The sequence below is a fragment of the Eumetopias jubatus genome, unplaced genomic scaffold (assembly GCF_037043125.1).
Source record: "Eumetopias jubatus isolate StellerSeaLion01/CBP00866 unplaced genomic scaffold, mEumJub1_p1.0 scaffold_7, whole genome shotgun sequence".
Classification (NCBI taxonomy): domain Eukaryota; kingdom Metazoa; phylum Chordata; class Mammalia; order Carnivora; family Otariidae; genus Eumetopias; species Eumetopias jubatus.
This window is the reverse complement of record NW_028274813.1, coordinates 96,450,542-96,472,115: the sequence shown is the minus strand read 5'-3', so window position 1 is coordinate 96,472,115 and position 21,574 is coordinate 96,450,542. Positions and strand designations below refer to the sequence as shown.

The 21,574-nt window shown below is 38.5% G+C and overlaps 1 protein-coding gene across 1 annotated transcript in view; it reads left to right on the top strand.

Moving 5' to 3' along the window:
- The first annotated feature begins 7,883 nt into the window (after positions 1 to 7,883).
- Positions 7,884 to 21,574, top strand: part of DNAAF4 (dynein axonemal assembly factor 4) — a 68,219-nt gene continuing 54,528 nt past the window's right edge. The window contains exons 1-3 of the mRNA XM_028100469.2: positions 7,884 to 8,051; positions 8,397 to 8,544; positions 12,196 to 12,329. Of these exons, the coding sequence (XP_027956270.1) occupies positions 7,929 to 8,051; positions 8,397 to 8,544; positions 12,196 to 12,329 (405 nt within the window). The 5' untranslated portion in view covers positions 7,884 to 7,928. The remainder of the gene's footprint in view (positions 8,052 to 8,396; positions 8,545 to 12,195; positions 12,330 to 21,574) is intronic.

Sequence of the window (21,574 nt, the reverse complement as noted above, 5' to 3'; positions counted from 1 at the left end):
GAGACCTACTCAATACGGACATTAGTACGATGTTGGACCTAGAGTTCAGAATCATGACTTTAAAGATACTAGCTGGGCTTGAAAAAAACATGGAAGTTACCAGAGACACCCTTCCTGGAGAAATAAAAGAACTAAAATCTAACCAAATTGAAATAAAAAAGGCTATTAATGAGGTGCAATCAAAAATGGGGGCACTAACTGCTAGGATAAATGAGGCAGAAGAGAGAATTAGCGATATAGGAGACCAAATGATGGAAAATAAAGAAGCTGAGAAAAAGACAGATTAACAACTACTGGATCATGAGGGCAGAATTCGAGAGATAAGTGATACGATTAGACAAAACAACATTAGAATAATTGGGAACCCAGAAGAAGAAGAAAGAGAGAGGGGGGCAGAAGGTATATTGGAGCAAATTATAGCAGAGAACTTACTTAATGTGGGGAAGGAAACAGGCATCAAAATCCAGGAGGCACAGAGAACCCTTCTCAAAATCAATAAAAATAGGTCAACACCCCGATATCTAATAGTAAAACTTACGAGTCTCAGAGACAAAGAGAAAATCTTGAAAGCAGCTCGGGAGAAAAGATATGTAACCTATAATGGTAGAAACATTAGATTGGCAACAGACCTATCCACAGAGACCTGGAAGGCCAAAAAGGACTGGCATGATATATTCAGAGCACTAAACGAGAAAAATATGCAGCCAAGAATACTATATCCAGCTAGGCTGTCATTGAAAATAGAAGGAAAGATAAAAAGCTTCCAGGACAAACAAAAACTAAAGGAATTTGCAAACATGAAACCAGCCCTCCAAGAAATATTGAAAGGGGTCCTGTAAGCAAACAGAGAGCCTAAAAGCAGCATAGACCAGAAAGGAACACAGACACTATACAGTAACAGTCACCTTACAGGCAATACAATGGCACTAAATTCATACCTTTCAATAGTTACCCTGAGTGTAAATAGGCTCAATGCCCCAATCAAAAGACACAGGCTATCAGATTGGATTAAAAAACAAAACCCATCGATATGCTGTCTGCAAGAGACTCATTTTAGACCCAAAGACACCCCCAGATTGAAAGTGAGGGGGTGGAAAACCATTTACCATGCTAATGGACACCAAAAGAAAGCTGGGGTGGCAATCCTCATATCAGACAAATTAGATTTTAAACCAAAGACTGTAATAAGAGATGAGGAAGGACACTACATCCTACTTAAAGGGTCTATCCAACAAGAAGATCTAACAATTGTAAATAGCTATGCCCCTAACATGGGAGGAGCCAATTATATAAGGCAATTAATAACAAAAGCAAAGAAACACAGATGGCTTCCCTGGGGAATTCTACCAAACATTTAAAGAAGAGTTAATACCTATACTTCTGAAACTGTTCCAAAAAATAGAAATGGAAGGAAAACTTCCAAACTCGTTTAATGAGGCCACCATTACCTTGATCCCCAAACCAAAGACCCCATCAAAAAGGAGAATTATAGACCAATATCCTTGATGAACATGGATGCAAAAATTCTCACCAAAATACTAGCCAATAGGATCCAATAGTACATTAAAAGGATTCTTCACCACGACCAAGTGGGATTTATCCCTGGGCTGCAAGGTTGGTTCAACATCCGCAAATCAATCAATGTGATACAATACATTAACAAAAGAAAGAACAAGAATCATATGATCCTCTCAATAGATGCAGAAAAAGCATTTGACCAAGTACAGCATCCTTTCTTGATCAAAACTCTTCAGAGTATAGGGATAGAGGGTACATACCTCAATATCATAAAAGCCATCTATGAAAAACCTACAGCGAATATCATTCTCAGTGGGGAAAAACTGAGAGCTTTCCTCCTAAGGTCAGGAATGCGGCAGAGATGTCCACTATCACCACTGCTATTCAACATAGTATTAGAAGTCCTAGCCACAGCAATCAGACAACAAAAAGAAATCAAAGGCATCCAAATAGGCAAAGAAGAAGTCAAACTCTCACTCTTTGCAGATGATATGATCCTTTATGTGGAAAACCCAAAAGACTCCACCCCAAAACTGCTAGAACTCATACAGGAATTCAGTAAAGTGGCAGCATATAAAATCAATGCACAGAACTCATTGGCACTCCTATACACCAACAACAAGACAGAAGAGAGACAAATTAAGGAGTCGATCCCATTTACAATTGCACCCAAAACCATAAGATACCTAGGAGTAAATTTAACCAAAGAGTCAAAGGATCTGTACTCAGAAAACTATAAAATACTCATGAAAGAAATTAAAGAAGACCCAAAGAAATGGAAAAACTTTCCATGCTCATGGATTGGAAGAACAAACATTGTGAAGATGTCAATGCTACCTAGAGCAATCTACACATTCAATGCAATCCCCATTAAAATACCATCCACTTTCTTCAAAGAACTGGAACAAATAATCCTAAAATTTGTATGGAACGAGAAGAGACCCCGAATAGCCAGAGGAGTGTTGAAAAAGAAAAGCAAAGCTGGAGGCATCACAATTCCGGACTTCCAGCTCTATTACAAAGCTGTCATCATCAAGACAGTATGGTATTGGCACAAAAACAGACACATAGATCAATGGAACAGAATAGAGAGCCCAGAAATGGACCCTCCACTCTATGGTCAACTAATCTTTGACAAAGCAGGAAAGAATGTCCAATGGCAAAAAGACAGTCTCTTCAACAAATGGTGTTGGGAAAATTGGACAGCCACATGCAGAAGAATGAAACTGGACCATTTTCTTACACCACGCACAAAAATAGACTCCAAATGGTTGAAAGACCTAAACGTGAGACAGGAGTCCATCAACATCCTAAAGGAGAACACAGGCAGCAACCTCTTCGACCTCAGTCGCAGCAACTTCTTCCTAGAAACATCACCAAAGGCAAGGGAAGCAAGGGAAAAAATGAACTATTGGGATTTCATCAAGATAAAAAGCTTTTGCACAGCAAAAGAAACAGTCCACAAAACCAAAAGACAACCGACAGATTGGGAGAAAAGATTTGCAAATGACATATCAGATAAAGGGCTAGTATCCAAAATCTATAAAGAACGTATCAAACTCAACACCCAAAGAACAAATAATCCAATCAAGAAATGGGCAGAAGACATGAACAGACATTTTTCCAAAGAAGACATCCAAATGGCCAACAGACACATGAAAAAGTGCTGAACATCGCTCGGCATCAGGGAAATCCAAATCAAAACCTCAATGAGATACCACCTCACACCAGTCAGAATGGCTAAAATTAACAAGTCAGGAAATGACAGATATTGGCAGGGATGTGGAGAAGGGGGAACCCTCCTACACTTTTGATGGGAATGCAAGCTGGTGCAACCACTCTGGAAAACAGTATGGAGGTTCCTCAAACAGTTGAAAATAGAGCTACCAGATGATTCAGCAATTGCACTACTGGGTATTTACCACAAAGATACAAATGTAGGGGTCCGAAGGGGTATGTGCACCGCAAAGTTTATAGCAGCAACGTCCACAACAGCCAAACTGTGGAAAGAGCCAAGATGTGCATCAACAGATAAATGGATAAAGAAGAAGTGGTATATATACACAATGGAATATTAAGCAGCCATCAAAAGGAATGAGATCTTGCCATTTGCAAGGACGTGGATGGAACTGGAGGGTGTTATGCTGAGTGAAATAAGTCAATCAGAGAAAGACATGTATCATATGACCTCACTGATATGACGAATTCTTAATCTCAGGAAAGAAACTGAGGGTTGCTGGAGTGGTGGGGGTTGGGAGGGATGGGGTGGCTGGGTGATAGATATTGGGGAGGGTATGTGCTATGGTGAGCGCTGTGAATTGTGCAAGACTGTTGAATTACAGATCTGTACCTCTGAAACAAACAAATAATGCAATATATGTTAAAAAAAAAAGAGGAAGATAGCAGGAGGGGAAGAATGAAGGGGAGTAAATCAGAGGGAGAGACAAACCATGAGAGATGATGGACTCTGAAAAACAAACTGAGGGTTCTAGAGGGGAGGGGGGTGTGGGAATGGGTTAGCCTGGTGATGGGTATTAAAGAGGGCATGTTCTGCGTGGAGCACTGGGTGTTATTAACAAACAATGAATCATGGAACACTACATCAAAAACTAATGATGTAATATATGGTGATTAACATAACAATAAAAAATTAATTAAAAAATGATTTTGGATGTTCTCTCTGGGTTTTCTTAGGGAACCAGCCAATAGGACCTGGATCTCTGGTCTCCCAGTGAGAGGGACTGCATCTGAACTCAGCTGGCCATGGTACTATTACTTTCTTCCAACTAAGGCTTTCCATGAGACTCAAGATATGCAGATACTGAGTAGCTGACTTTCTTGGACAAGTCTTTTTTTTTTTAAGATTTATTTATTTATTTTAGAGAGAGAGAGAGCACTGCAGGGGGAGGGGCAGAGGAAGAGAGAGAGAATCCTAAGCCGACTCCCTGCTGAGGGTGGAGCCTGATGTTTGGCTCGATCCCACAACCATGAGATCATGACCTCAGCAGAAATCAAGAGCCAGATGCCTAACCAACTGAGCCACCCAGGCGCCCCTCTTGGACAAATCTTATAAATAGTTGCTCCTAAACCAAGACTGCCTGGTGCCCCAGTGAATTTCCTGACAAGATTCTTTTCACGTTTGCCCTGCAAGAAGGGAGAGAAAAAAGGGGATGGAATTCCTCTCCTATAATGCAAACTCACACTGAAGATCCAACATAGTGCTCTGGCCCCAATATACTTCTCCTTGAGATGATGGCAGAATGGGGGAACCTGTGTTTTTTCCTTACTTTTGTAAACAAGTTTCCTTTTTCACCAATAAAACCTAGCCCTTAACCTAGTGGTTCTAACTTTGGTGTGGGTCAGAATTACCTAGGGGCATGTTAAAACACAGATTGCTGGGTCCCACATCCAGAATTTCTGTAGACCAGGACTGGGGTCTGGGATTTTGCATTTCTAGAAAGTTCCCAGGAAATGCTGATATTATGGTCAAGGGACCACACTCTGAGAAACTCTGTCTTAATTCATGCAGTGGAAATCAGCTCACAAAGGGTCCCATTGGCAAGACCTTCACCTAGGAGTTAATCATTGTCCTTTCTTGTGCCCTACTTTATAGTTTTACCACACAGGAAGGAATTTTTAACCAATAGATGACCTACTCTTCTCACTCATCCATCCAGTGTATAGCTATAATTAATTAATTTTCACCGTTCTATGATATTCTGTTGTGTGAATAAAACTATTGATAGACATTTGGCTTGTTTTCAGGTTTTTCCTAGGAAACTCTAATGAAGAGTCACTTCTGTAGTCATAGAATTACCCTTGCTTCCTGAAAGGACCCATCTAGAGGGAATCTTCCTGGGGTGCCTCATTGGATAAGTTGGCTAAGCATCTGCCTTTGGCTCAGGTCATGACCTCAGGGTCCTGGGATTGAGCCCTGCATTGGGCTCTCTGCTCAATGGAGAGCCTGCTTCTCCCTCCCTCTGCTGCTCCCCCTGCTTGTGCTCGCTCTGTCAAATAAATAAAACCTTAAAAAAAAAAAAAAGAGGGAACCCTCCTTCCCTTAGACCTTTCCCTAAATTCTAACGTCTTCTTACTGAGACACCCAATGGTGTGTGTTCTACCTTGCTCAGTGAGTACCTAACTCAACTTGTTCAAGTACATGTGTGTCTGTGGTCTTTGGCTGAAGGCTTTATATGTAAAATATCTTCACATGCCTTGTTGTGCCTTTTGATGAACACCAGTTCTTAGTTTTAGCTCAAGTTTTCAATTTTTCCCTTTATGGCTAGTGCTTTTTACATCATATTTAAGAATTCCTGTCTTAGTCCAAGATCATATGGATATGTATTTTTTGCTAGATATGTATTTCTAATATCTAAATTTGTCTTTAGTTCATCTGAAAATCATCTTTGTGTATGACACCATATGCATGTAGAAACCCAATCTCATTTTTTAAAATGTGGTAACCATTTCTCATAGCAATAATGTATTCAATAGCCATTCCTTTCTGTGCTTTTCCCCACTTACATGCAGAGCTACCCCTACCATATATCAAACTTCTATCTATACATGGGTTAAATTAGATCACTTTCATTTTTAAAATGTAATAAGAAATAGTTTAAGACTTTAAGATTGAATGTTTCAAGGCTGTGAAACACTGTTTAGATAAATACATAAACCATAAAACGTTAAAAGTTAATGTTTTAAGTTGCTATCAGTTGAAACAATGATTCAGTAATAAAACTTACCAAGTTTTTTAAAAAGATAATTCATTCAGAGTGTAGAAAATTTACTAAGACTATGGTAGTCCAGAGAACAATTTAACTGAAGTGTGTATGTGCTTAACAAAGTGATTGCTAACAGATTTTTTTAAAAGCCCCAAATGACACAATGTATCCCTTTCATTATCTTCCATACATACATTATCTCACTTTTTATATAGTCAGAGAATCTAGCCTTTAAAATTTTATATGAAAGAAATGCATAAATCCTCTCTTTTGAAGACACAGGAAAGTCTGAAACAAAATGGTAAAAGTAAGAATAGAATCGAAGGGGAAAAAAATGCCAAAAGTGAGGACAAAGGGAAAGAAATCTAAGAATGGCTCCCAGGAGTCAAAAGTTACAGAACCTTGAGATGATGAGCCTCTGACAAAATAAGGTACAGAAGGGTAGGCTGTTTGGGGAAAAGATGGTATTTTTTTTCTTCCAAGTCTACTGCTCCTAAACTGTCCTCAAGGATGTTTTCAGGAGGTTTGAAATTTGTTTTAATGGCCTGCAAAAGTAAAAAGTTTAAAATCCAAATCCATAAGTGGCAAGTAGTTCATAGGTGCTTAAATTTCAAGTAAATTCACTCTGTCCTTTTTTGCTTTATTTTTTTTTTAAATTATTTATTTTAGAGAGGGGGAAAGGGAAGAGGCAGAGGCAGAGGCAGAGAACCTCACACAGACTCTTCCCAAAGCACGCAGCCCAGGCCTCTCTGCTCTCTCCACCCTGAAATTAGGACCCCAGTGGAAACCAAGAGTCAGATGCCCAACGGACTGAGCCACCCTTGTTTTCTTTTTTAAACATCAAATTCCATTAACTGATAAACTGAGTCTAGAGAAAGCAGCCTGGGCAAAGATCATTGCAATGGGTGTTAAGAAAGCAGGATTTTAATCACGATTCTGCCACTAATCTAAGTGGCAATGGGGTTAAGTGTGGGGGTTTCAAATTCCTTAAATATGCAGGACAAACTACATCACCTTCAAGTTTCCTTCCAGAACTAAGTCTTAAGCGATTGTAAAATGTATCCGTGTAAATCCAAGCTATCCTACAGCTGAGCTGCAGCCAAGCGTTTGTCACGTGAGTCATAAGGCCATTTCCTCCCAGGTCTTAAACCATGTGGTGAACCCTACCTACGATCTTTTGGTGGCCTTACAGTTGAGAAGATTTGGACCACTACAATAGTTAAGGCCAGGCTCCCAGGAAATTTCCAAAACAGGAACACCAAATGATGTTCTGACAGCCTTCATCAGACCAAAAGGCCAGGGCTGCTAGGTGCGGGGGAGGTGCACCTGCTTCTCACAGGTCTGGTCCCTCTGGTAACTCCTTTTTTTCTTTTTCTTTTTTTTGCATTCTCAGGCGCAAGGCTCTTTTCTTAAAATGAAGGCCTATTTCTTCGGTGATTCACTCAGGCCCCAGGGAACGGGTAAGAGCCACAGGAGCGGCCTATCGCCCGCGCCAGAACGCCCGCGCAGTCACGAGGGGAGTTTGCGGGGCGGTCGCAGAGGCGCGCCCGGGGCACGCTGGGAACGCGGGGCGCCGCGGCCCGGCCTGACCCGGAAGGGCTGGTGCGTGGTAACTCCGGCTTCCCTAGCAACTGAGCAGGTGCTAGTCCTAACCATCCGCATCCCCTTGTTCGGACACCTCGCGGGATGCCACTGCAGGTTAGCGATTACACCTGGCAGCAGACGAAGACTGCGGTGTTTATCTCTGTGCCTCTCCGGGGCGTATGCGTCAGAGATGCGGACGTGTTCTGCACGGAAAACTATTTGAAGGTAGGAACTCGAGTTGTGCCTGCCGGGTCCCCGGGGGTGTGGTCCGAAGCTTCTGAGAGCGCTTCTGTGTACACGCCACAGGCGCGTTCTTGCAGATAAGCCTCCTAAAATTTCGTTCCATTTTTTTTTTTAAACCGAATCCCATAAGGTGATACCTCATCTTTAGACGGTTGTCATCAGACCAGAGATGATTTTTATCCAGGATTCCTTCATATGCCTTGTTAATCGAGTAAATTTATAGCAGGCATTTAAGAAAATGATCTTGGCCTCTATCATTTGTTTCTTAACGACTGTGTTTTTATTTTGTGTAACTAAATCAACCTCCGTTTACCCTCTTCTGAATAGGTCAACTTTTCTCCATTTTTATTTGAAGTGTTTCTCTATGCGCCCATAGACGATGAAAACAGCAAAGCCAAGATTGGGAATGACACTATTGCATTCACCTTGTATAAAAAAGAAGTGGCCATGTGGGAGACCCTTTCTGTGTCAGGTGGTAAGTTTTTTATTAAAAGATGTTCATCTGGTTGTGCTTTTTATATTTTATACCTTAAAAATTTTTTTCAGAACAATTGTTTCTCTTCTAGAAGAAAAAGTAGGAACGTGAGCATGATTTAAATGACATAGTGCTTCAGCTACCACTTAAATAACTTAAAAATTGAATAATTCAAAAGTTAGAGCACATTTATAATAGTTCTCAAGCAGGTGTGGGCTTGTTTCTTCAGAGGATAAGGCCTCTTGATATGATCTTTATTGAGCACTTTTTTTTGTATTAGGCATTAATGCATCTGGTAATCCTTGGAACAACCTATTTCTTAGGTTACCACCCTCCCACCCCCGTTTTTGTTTGTTTGTTTGTTTGTTTGTTTGTTTTTTTAGGGTGAGGCTAGTAAGGTACAGAAGGATTGAATAATTGGCACAGGTCACACAACTAGTAAGTGGCAGACTGGAACTGGAGCTTTAGCGGTTTGACTCTAGAGCAGTGGTTCTTAACCCTGGCTACATATTTGAATCACCTGCAAAACTTGTAAATAATACACGTGTCTGAAACTCACCCTAGACCAATCAAATCAATTTCTGTGAGTGGGGAAAAGCTTTTCAGGGGTTATAATGTGCAAAGCTGAGATCCCCTATTCTGTGTACTCTTAATGAGTATTCTGCCGCGATTGGCTTTGTGGGTCAGTAATTGCCCTCTACTGCTTTATTTTATTTTCTTCCTCCCTGTTCTAGTTGTCATGTATTCTAGGGCTTTATATCTACTGCCTGAAATTTTTCGTAGGCCTCTGGCATTAAGTCTTCAGTAGGAACTACTGAGAATGGGGAGAGTGCAGTCATTTTTTTAAATTTATTTTTTTAGTAATCTCTACATCCAACATGGGGCTCGAACTCACTTTCCCGAGATCAAGAGTCATGTGCTCTTCCAACTGAGCCAGCTAGGCACCCTGCAGTCGTTCTTTATATTAATTCTTTCTTGATATCTTGAAGTGGAATCTAATTTCGTAATCCCCAGGACCAGATAGAATTTTTCTCTAAAGTCTAGTATTCAGCTCAGAAAATACTGGCTAAGGTAGATTACCTAGCCAGGTTACTTTAGCTCTTTAGTGAGTTCCAGACTAACTGAAGAGTTTTTAAAAACCAGATTCTTGCTGTCCTACTCACTCCTTCCTTTGTGATTCAGTAAGTCTGAGATGGGGCCTGGGACTATGTCGTGAAACACACCCAGGGTGTTCTGACTCTTTACCTAAGATCAAACGTAAACACTTTAATTTATTTCAATTCTTATCGATAATCTTAATTTTAAAGTAATATGGGACCAGAACCATCACCTATTATAATGGCTTATTTTAAAATAAACAGATTAGGAGTGGTAGGACCCCAGGTAATTCTGATGACTGACCAGGCTTGAGAACCACTGACTTAAATGTGTGTGTGTGTGGTGTGTGTGTGTGTGGTGTGTGTGTGTGTGTGTGTGTGTGTGTGTGTGTGTGTGTGTCTCCAGGAAACATTCTGTCTGCCAACTTGTTAGGATATAAAGAAGAATCATGGAACACCTGGGTGGCTTAGTCGGTTAAGCATCTGCCTTCGGCTCAGGTCATGATCCCAGGGTCCTGGGATCAAGTCCCACATCAGGCTCCTTGCTCAGTGGGGAGCCTGCTTCTACCTCTGCCTGCCGCTCCACCCTGCTTGTGCGTGCTCTCTCTCTTTCTCTCTCTCTCTCTCTCTCTGTCTCTGACAAAATAAATAAAAAAAAAAGAAGAAGAATCATATCAGGAAACCTGTTACTTTTCCCTACATGACACTTTCTTCTATGTCAAATTCTCTTCTTAACCTGCTTGGCTGTCTTTTCCAGGAGTGGGAAGGGAATTTTCTTTCCTGATCATGATCTTCCTCTCTGTTCTATACATCTGCTTGCAATTCACACCTACTTGATTCTTCTCTTTCATGGTAATATGGTCATCCATTCCAGATTTTGACTATTTAAACCAAGGCTTAACAAATTTTTTCTGTAAAGGACCAGATAGTATTTTGAATATTATGAGCCCCATGGTCTCAGTCACAATTACTTAGTTCTGCTGTGGTAGCACAAAAACAGCCAATAGACAATACATATATAGAGACACCAAAATTTGAATTTTATCTAATTTTTATATGTCATATTATTTTCATTTTTATCTATTTAAAAATGTAAAAATTATTCTTAGCTTGTGTGCTAGAGGAAAATAGGCAGCAAGTTAGATTTGGCCATAGTATGCCAACCTCTGATTTAGACTAATCGAAATAGTCTTAAAACTAGTTTATGTAATAAGTAATGAGCATTGATTTTACTTCAAAAACCAGGTTTGAGATTCCTTCAGAAATCAACTCAGTTACACGGCAACTCAGTGAAATTATTTCTTTAACAAGATTGTTTTTCACATAAAGTGTGTGGAATCCAGTCTATATGCCAAGTTTTCCCCATCTTTCAGAACATATTTGCTTAATTTTTTCCTGAAATTTTTTCTTGGTATACTTTTCATTTCTTTTAGATGTGAAAGTGGGTTCTTTTGGTTTACCCCTGAATCTGGTCCAGTTGTCTGTCACTCTGTTATTAAACAGGAGGCGGGTTGGGGGAGGCTTCAGACTTAATTCCAGTCCTAAATCCTAGTCAAGATCTTGAATGAGCAAAGATTCCATGCCTTTTTTTTTCTTTTCCTTTTTAAGGCAATTTCTTTGAAAATTAAAATTCCAGACTTTTTTTAAACTGATAACTGAAATTTAGCATTCCCTTCAATCATGAATGTAGGCAACAAACAGCTGTATCAAGAAATATCACAAATACATTTATATCACAGAGTACATTTATCTTTTATACTCACTACTTTGAAATTATAGTATATTACACTTGTTGCTATATATTAACGCATTAATGAAGAAGTATATATATTTTTGTGATATTGTATATCACAAAAAAAACCTCATCTTCTCTTCTAGGAGACCCCGTAGTGATGATTTATTGTGATTAGGGTTATAAGCAAATAGCCCTGGTTTCTTGACAGAGAGAAGGATAAATGCGCACTCTTTGCCTCTATCCTCTCCCATCCCCTTCTTCCACTTCCCCGCTCTCATTTCACTACCCTCTCTCCCTTTTATATCCCTCTCCCTGTCCTCATCATTCCCCCCCCCTTTTTAAAGATTTTATTTATTTATTTCACAGAGAGAACGAGAGAGCAGAAGCAGGGGGAGTGGCAGGCAGAGGGAGAAGCAGACTCCCCGCCGAGCAGGGAGCCCGATGCGGGACTCGATCCCGGGACTCGATCCCAGGACTCCAGGATCATGACCTGAGCCGAAGGCAGTTGCTTAACCCACTGAGCCACCCAGGCACCTATCATTCCCCCTGTATTCGCCCTTTCTTTTGTTCCCACTTTCTCTCATTCGTATTTTCTCTCTCTCTCGTTCTCTCCCTCTGTAGTAATTAATTGCTGTTATAGTTGCTTGCTTACTTTTTAATGTTAGCTTGGCCAGTTTAATATTGAGAAATGTTTTCATCTCTCCATGTGAAGTTTTGTCCCTCCCCCCCCCAATCGCATCCTGGATCAGTATGTTAAGCAGTTTTCTCCTAAGTAAAACATTCATCATAATCCTAATTTAGTGATATTTCTTGTTTTAGTTGACAAAGAGATGATGCAAAGAATAAGGGAGAAATCTATTTTACAAGCACAAGAAAGAGCAAAAGAAGCTGCAGAAGCAAAAGCTGCAGCAAGGCGAGAAGATCAAAAATATGCACTAAATGTTATGATGAAGGTAAGTTGCAGATAGGAAAGTTCTCTAATTAAAGAGATAACAATAAACTCTGTAAGGATGATTTATTCTAATCACTGTACTTCCTCACCTCTTTATTCATACTTTGGTTATAGGATTTACTATGTTATAGAGGCTATCTACTACTCACGTGTGTTCCTGAAAATCTGTATGAAAGTAGAGGGTATACAGTTTGGACAATAGATTTACTTGTTTCAGGGAGAATGTTCTATTTCCAAGGGAGTAAAAAAATTATAATTTTCTATGGTAAAAGTGTTTTACTTTTTTAATCTTGGAATAAAGGACATAATTATTTAAAACAAGAAGAGCCTAGATTATGTCAATACTAAACATTAACATATTAATATCTTTTTAACTGTTGAGGCTTCCAAGTTAAAGCTTTTTTTTTTTAAGATTTATTTATTTATTTTAGAGAGAGAGCACACAAGCAGGGAGAGGGGCAGAAGGACAGGGAGAGAATCTCAAGCAGACTCCGATTTCTGGCTGAGTGCAGAGCCTGAAGCTGGGCTCAGGCTCACTACCCTGAGATTATGACCTGAGCTGAAACCAAGAGTTGGACGCTTAACTGACTGAGCCACCCAGGCGCCCCTCAAGTTAAAGCTTTAATCAGCAATATATTTTTTGAGATATAATTCACATACCATATAATTCACCCGTGTAAAGCTTACAGTTTATTAGTTTATAGTATTTAGAGATGTGCGACCATCACCACAATCAATTTTAGGACATTTTCATCACCCAAAAAGAAACCCTGTGCCTGTTAAGAGTCACTCCCCATTTCTCCCATTCACTCCAGCCCCGGGCAACCACTAATCCACTTAATAGATTTACCTATTCTGACTAATTTTTACAAGTAATTTCTTATCTCATATTCTCATTTTGACATCTTGAAAAGATTAAGGAATCTATAACTAGCATTTCATCAAGAGCTCTGTGGACCCATGATGCTTCTTTTGTATATGGATTACTAGTATTGTGTTCATAATTCCAAGGATGTCTCCACTTCTTTTATTACTTCTATTTGACTTTTATATATACCCTATGGTTATATAGGGTCCTTTACTTAAAAATTGAACACATGGTCAGCTGACCAAAGATTCCTGCTTTCAGTATACTTGAGTTCCATCTTTTCCTTATTGTGTTATCACTGCTGTCAGCCTTTTGATTTTATCATTTTCCTGAATTTTAAAAAATGAAAGCAAAATAATATAAAATTTGTGGTAACAGATAAATATTCCCTGAACTAATAAAATAGATAAATAATGGTATACATTTTGCTGTACTGGTAAAATAACAAAACTGGCAGTACCACCATACTGTGCCTTGAAGTTATTAATGTACTTATATCTGAAAGCCTGATTTGGTATTTGGAAAGGTGGTTTTGGGGTATTAGTATATAAAGTATGAAGCTGTAGATGATATTAAAGCGGAAAGCACCTATGAAACTCTATAACCTATACTACAAACGGTCCATTTTGTTTGTTTCTTTCCTTCAATAGAGTTCAGAGTTGGGATTATGTTTTCTTTCATCCTTATTATAGCTATTGCCAAGTTAAATAGTAGGTGCTCAAATATTTGAATGAATTAATGTAAATACACTGTTCTGGGACCCTGTGACAGTAGCAAAGTTCTATTTTGATGGATAGATGCAGCTTTTTTTACTCTGTCCAATTTTAGACATTCAGAAAAGAATTTTCAAGGTTCAGTAAGAGTAGATGAAGAGCTAAAACAACAAAAGGCAACCTGTTATTAGCTTAAACCAAAAATTAACTTAAAACTTGATTTACATCTCAAAAAGTAATAGTTTTTTAGTAGTTATCTTTTTTTTAAAGATTTTATTTATTTTAGAGAGAGAGACGGAGAGAGAGAAAGGGAGTGCGAAAGAGCATGAACAGGGGAGAGGGAGAAGCAGACTCCCCGCTGAGCAGGAAGCTGGACACGGCCTTGGGCCTGGATCCCAGGACCCTGGGATCATGACCTGAGCCAAAGGCAGACACTTAACTGACTGAGCCACCCAGGCCCCCTTAATAGTAATCTTTTAAAAATAATTAGCAGGGCTGGTGCTAAGACTCATTATGTCAGTTCACTGTGCTGTATGTATTAGTCTACTTGGGCTATCATAACAAGATACCACAGCTTGGATGGCTTAAATGACAGACATTTATTTTCTGACAGTTCTGGAGTCTAGAAGTCTCAGATTGAGGTCCAGCAAAGCCAGTTTCAGATGAGGAGTCTATTCCTGGCTTGTAGTTGGTGGAGAGAGACAGAGAAAGAAAGAAATCAGGTGTCTCTTCTTAGTAGGGCACTAATCCTGTTCTGTCAGGGCCCCATGCTTATGACCTCATTTAACCCTAATTACTTCATCAAAGTCCCCATTCCCAAGTACAGCCACTCTGAGGATTAAGGCTTCAACATATACATTTGGTGGGGACACAAACATCCAGTCAATAATGCTGTGTAATAAACTATCCAAAATTTAGTGATGTAAAGGCACAAATACTTCTTTCTCAACATTCTGTGTGTTGGTGAGGCATTTCTTGTCAGCTGGGGCTGGATTTATTATGGCCAGATGTGCTAGGATGGCCTCACTCACATGTCTAAAACCTTGCCTGGAAGAGCTGTAGACTCTCTCTACATGTGATATTTCAGTCTCCAGGGCTTCTTGACTTCATAGTCCAGGTTCTTGGTAGCAAGAAAGGGAAAGCCCTAATGCACAAGCACTTTTAAAGCTTCTGTTGGGTCATATTTGCTAATGTCCAGTTAACCAAAATAAGTCATATAGCAAGCCCAGATTCAAGGACTGGAGAAAGAGACTACACCTCTTCTACGAAAGAGGGATTAAGTCATATTGCAGAGGGGTGTGCAGAGAGGGATGGGAGGAATTTGGGGCCATTTTGCAATTAACTTTACTCAATTAGTTTGAATTTAAAAGATTAGGGTTTAAATAATAAAGAGAACTTGACTCATCCAGCAGGAAAAGTTCAGAGATAAAGCAGTGATCAAATGTATTTAAATCAAGGCTCTGATTCCATTTCTCTGCATCATCCTTAGCACTGCCTTTCCTTGTGTCTGCTCATCCTTAGGTTGATAGTGAGATGATCCACGTCTGCATACAACAAGGCCCAGGGGAAGACAGGCTATTTTGTTGGCTCCCTTTTAAGCCCCATAAAACAATTGCTTTTGATGTTGTAAAATATTAAAATTTGAACACATTTCAGTGAGTTTTGAAGTGTTTGATACTTCAAACTTGGTTTACAGCATCAGCTTTTTGGTGTCTTTGCTGCTGATCTATCATTCATTCATTTAATAGTTATTTATTGAAAACTGTGAAAGGTGTCGCTACAGAGCTGAGCAAGTCAGTCTTCACTCTCAGTTTACTCATGGTATAGAGAAGGTGACAGACAAGAAAAAACAGATTACACCATAGGATGGTTGAGAAGTCATGGGAGGATAGAACGAGAACACTGACAAAAGATTGGTATCTCGGTCTGAGAGTACAGGCAGGAAATATGAGGCAGTGTTTTTTGTGCCAAATATTGGAGAATGAGTCACAGGTATCTGAGGAATAAATGGAAAAATTATAAATAACTGGGATAAGTCCATGACAGAATATGGCCCAGTGAGGGAACATTTGTTGGTCAGAAACAAAATCTTAGTATTTTGAAAATTTTTCTGCAGGTAATTGGAAACTCTTTAGGGATTTTTCAGCAAGAATATCAAATTAATTGGGTTTGTGTGTTGGAAAAGCTCCTTCTGGTTAATGAGTATGAAGTAGTTGCAGGGTAGAGGCAGAGCTTTTGTATTTTTAAGATGGAAAGAACCTGAGCACATTTATATGTTGAAGAAGGAAGCAGGTAAAGAGAGAGAAGTTGATAATACAACCATCAGAGGGGACTGATGATGATGGAACAGGTGGGATGAAGGTTGGAACAGGTGAAAAAATTAGTCTTAGCTAAGAGCAGTATATTTTATCTTTGGACACTAGAGGGCAGGAATAAGGACTAACACGATTTGGAAAATTCTTAAGGACACAGTTAAAAGAATCCTTTGTTTTCAGGGTGAAGGAGGCAAGAGGGAAAGAGACTGAGGTGGAGGTATAGGTTTTGAGGTGATTAATGGAAGTTTGGAATACCGACGCCAAACTGATCTTCTGAAGCATGATCTCTTTGACAATTTTGACTGCTATTGCCTGCTTTGTTTGTCTTCTTTACTATTTTGTTTTATAGATTACCCTCTTCCCTTTTGAGTTTTCTTTTTGTTTTCTTCTTCAGGGGAAGTACTACTTCACTTTTGCCCTCTGAGCTTTTAACCTAGGTAAATCAAATTTGAAGTGCTTTCTTCTGTCATTTTCACAAAGTTGAAACTCAAACTGTGAAACAACTTTGCATAATCATGCAGATGAGGTATAAGTTGCTTTCTGGAATTGTCTAGGTTATACTATAGGGCCTTAAAAAGTTCTTATCAGTGAACCCGACGCCCTGTTTATTAGAAGTGTGTACAATGTAAAAAAACCACAAGGAACTGCTTGGCTCTTTTTTTATTCCATTTTTTAATAGTAATGTTCATGTTCCTAGCATTTTTTTTTTTATCCCCCAGCCCCTCCTTTTTCTGCACTTTCTTCCCTTTCAGTGCACATCAGCACTGTTGACCCTATTGACTTTCTCACAATACTGTTTCTTGCTTTTGCATGTTTAGCACTTTCCCTATAAACCATTCTTAGGGCTCTATGCTTTTGGTATCTCCTGTTCTAACTCCTTTGACCTACTCCTTATATGTGAAATCTTCATTTTCTTACTTTATTTGTTATTAACAGTTATTACCATCATAAGACTTAATTGTGCTATTAGTATACTCAGTCTTTGTATCAAAATTCCTTTTGAATTTTATTTTTCACCTTTATTATCTTTGATATTTCTTATCGAGAAGCTTTATTTATTATTTTTTTAAGATTTTATTTATTTATTTGACAGAGACACAGCGAGAGAGGGAACACAAGCAGGGGGAATGGGAGAGGGAGAAGCAGTCTCCCTGCGGAGCAGGGAGCCCGATGTGGGGTTCTCCCAGGACCCTGGGATCATGATCTGAGCCGAAGGCAGACACCCAATGACTGAGCCACCCAGGCACCCCAAGAAGTTTTACAGATCAAATACATTTTTTTGTTTGTTTTTCCTTCAAACTGCTGCCATGGTGGCTTTTATTTTATTTTTAAGTATTTTATTTTCCAGTTTTATTGAGGTATAATTGACAAAAATGTAATATATTTAAAGTGTATAATGTGAACAGTTGATATACATATATTTTGTGAAAGGAATCCCATAATTATGTATATATCACATTAATTAATTAATCTATCACAAAGGGAGGGAAAACTGAATGGGAAGAAATCAGAGAAGGAGACAAACCATGAGAGACTCTGGATTCCGAGAAACAGAGTGTTACAGAAGGGGGGTGGGGGGATAGGGTAACCAGGTGATGGGTATTAAGGAGGGCACTTGTTGTGATGAGCACTGGGTGTTATATGCAACTAGTGAATTGTTGAACAATACATCAAAAACTAATGATGTACTATATGTTGGCTAACTGAACATAATAAATGTTTGATGGAATTCAAAAAGAAATACATATATCACTTCAAAAAGTTAACTTTACATTGGATCTCAGCACTTATAGCTAAAAATTTGTACCCTGTTACAGCTTCTCCCCATTTCCCTTGCCCCCTAGCCCCTGACCACCACCATTCTGCTCTGTTTCTATGAGTTCAACTTTAAAAAAAAAAATTCTACATGTAAATGATATCATGCTGCATTTCATATATACTATGCATATGTTAAATATAGTATATACGTAATATATATGTGTGTGTATATAATGAACATAATGTGTGTGTATATATACACATACATACATATCACATTTTCTTTATCCATCCACCAGTGGACACTTAAGATTGTTTCTATAGGGGCGCCTGGGTCGCTCAGTCAGTTAAGCATCTGACTTCGGCTCAGGTCTTGATCTCGCGGTGGCGGGGGGGGGTCCCTGCTCAGCAGGGAGTCTACTTCTCTCTCTCTCTCTGCCCCCTCCCCCCTCTCAAATAAATAAATAAAATCTTTTAAAAAAAGATTGTTTCTATATCTTGGCTATCGTGAATAATACTGTAGTGAACAAGGTATGGTAGTATAGACATCTCTTGGAGATAGTGATTTTGTTTCCTTTGAATATATATGTCTATTAGTCATTTATATATCTTCTTTGGAAAAATGACTAGTCAGGTCCTTGGCCCATTTAAAAGTTTTTTATTTATTTTCTTGCTACTGAGTTATATGAGTTTTTCTATATTTTGCATATTAACCCCTTATTGGCTATGTGGTTTGCAGATATTTCTCTCATTCAGTACATTACCTTTTCATATTGTTGATGTTTTCTTTTGCTGTGCAGAAGCTCTGAAGATGTAGTCTTACCTTATTTTTGCTTTTGTTGCCTTTGTTTTAGTGTCAAATCTAAAAAGTCATTTTCAAACCAATGTCAAGGAACTTACCACCTATGTTTTCTTTTAGGAGTTTTAGGTTTCGGTTTTTACATTCAAGTCTTTAATCCATTTTGAGTTGATTTTTGTGTATGGTGTAAGGTAGGGATCCAATTTTGTTCTTTTGTATGTGAATATCCATTTTTTTCTAGCACCATTTACTGAACAGACTATCCTTTCATCATTGTACATTCTTAGTGCTTTTGTCAAAAATTAATTGATCACACATGCATAGATTTATTTCTGGGCTCACTTTTCTGTTCCATTGATCTATGTGTCTGTTTTTATGGCAATACCATACTGTTTTGATTATTATAGCTTTATAATACAGTTTGAAATCAGAAAGTATGATTCCTCCAGCTTTGCTCTTCTTGTTCAAGATTGCTTTAACTAGTCAGAATCTTTTTTGGTTCCATATAAATTTTAGGATTTTTTTCTATTTCTGTGAAAAATGCCATTGGGATTTTGATAGGGGTTGCATTGACTCTGTAGATCACTTTGGGTAGTATGGATATTTTAACAATATTAATTCTTCCAATATGAACATGGGATATCTTTCCATTTATTTGTGTCTTCTTCAATTTCTTTCAGCAATGTTTTGTAGTTTTCACTGTACAGATCCCTCATGTCTTTGGTTAAATTTGTTCCTATTTTATTCTTTTTGATGGTATTATGAATCAGATTTTCTTCTTAATTTCTCTTTCTGATAGTTTGTTGTTAGTGTAGAAATGCAACTGATTTTTTATATTGATTTTGTGTCCTGAAACTTTACTGGATTTGTTTATTAGTCCTAACAGTTTTTTTGGAGTCTTTAGAGTTTTCTGTGTATATCATCTGCAAATATAATCACTTTTATGTCTTCCTTTTCAATGTGGATGCCTTTTATTTACTTTTCTTGATGAATTGCTCTAGCTGAGACATCAGTAGAGGTGTTGAGTAGAGGTGGTAAGAGTGGGCATTCTTGTCTTGTTTCTGATCTTAGAGGAAAAAATTTTGGCTTCTCACCATTGATTATGATGTTAGCCATGGGTCTGTCATATATGGCCCTCATTATGTTGAGATATGTTCCATATAGACCCAATTTGTTGAGAGTTTTTATCATGGAAGGATGTTGAATTTTGTTAAATGCTTTTTCTATATCTATTGAAACTATCATATGATTTTAACCCTTCATTTTGTTATTTTGGTGTATGACATTGATTGATTTGCATATATTGAACTATCCTGCATCCAAGGAATAAATCTTATTTGGTCATGGTGTATTATCCTTTCAATATACTGTTGAGTTCAGTTTGCTAATGTTTTGTTGAGAATTTTTACATGTATATTCATCAGGGATATTGGCCTGTAGTATTCTTTTCTTGTAGTGTCCTCATTTGACTTTGGTACTAAAGTAGTGCTGGCCTCATAAAATGAGTCTGGGAGTGTTCCCTACTCTTCAGTTTTGGAAGATTTTAAAAAATGGTATGTATTAATTCTTTTTTTATGTTTGGTGGAATATACCAGTGAAGCCATCTCATGCTGGAGTTTTTTTGTTTGCTTGTTTATTGAAATATTTTACTTATTTACCTGAGAGAGAGAGAGAGTGTGTGCACATGTGTGTGCACGTGTAGGAGGAGGGGCAGAGGGAGAGGGAGAAGCAGACTCCCCGCTGAGCAGAGAGCCTGACGTGGGGCTTGATCCCCCAACCCTAGGATCATGACCTGAGCCAAAGGCAGACACCTAACCAACTGGGCCACCCAGGCACCCCTGTTGGGAGGTTTTTGATGACTGCTTCAATCTCTCTTATAATTGGTCTGCTTAGATTTTTCTCTTCATGATTATAACCATCCTAATGGGTAGGAAGTGGTATCTCAATGTAGTTTTGATTTACATTTACCTAATGTTAGTGATGTTGAAAACCTTCCCAAGTGTTTCTTAGCCATTTGTATATCTTAATTGTATATCTAATAAAGTCCTTTGTTCATTTTTAAATTGGATTATTTGTCTTTTTGTTGTTGAATTGTAAGTTATATATTCAAGATAATAGATCCCTATCAGAAAATGATTTGCAAAAATTTCCCCCAATTTATAGATTTTTTTCACTTTGCTGGTACCCTTTGACACACAAAAACTTTAAGTTTTCATAAAGTCCAATTTGCCTATTTTTCTTTTGTTGCTCATACTTTTGGTGTCAGTCACATCTAAAAATTCAGTGGTGGGGTACCTGTGTGGCTTAGTCAGTTAAACTCTTGGTTTTGGCTCAGGTCATGATCTCGGGGTCCTGGGATCGAGCCCTGCATCAGGCTCTGTGCTTAGCAGGGAGCCTACTTCACGATTTTCTCTCTCCCTCTGCCCCTCCTGTTCCTGTTCTCTCTATAAAATAAATAAGTAAATCTTAAAAAAAAATAAATAAAAATTCAATGCTAAATCCAAGGTCATGAAGGTTTACCTTGTGTTTTCTTCTAGGAGTTTTATGGTTTTTACCTCTTATATTAAGTTGTTGATTTATTTTGAGTTATTTTTTGTATATGATTTGAGCTATGAGTCCTGCTTTTTTCTTTGGCATGTGGATTTTTAGTTGTCCCAGCAGCATTTGTTTAAGAGACTATTCTTTCCCCCATTGAATAGTCTTGACCTTGTCAAAAATCAGTCAGCTCATTGGGTATGGGTTTATTCCCTGGTTCTCAATTTTATTCCATTGATCTATATGTCTGTCCCTGTC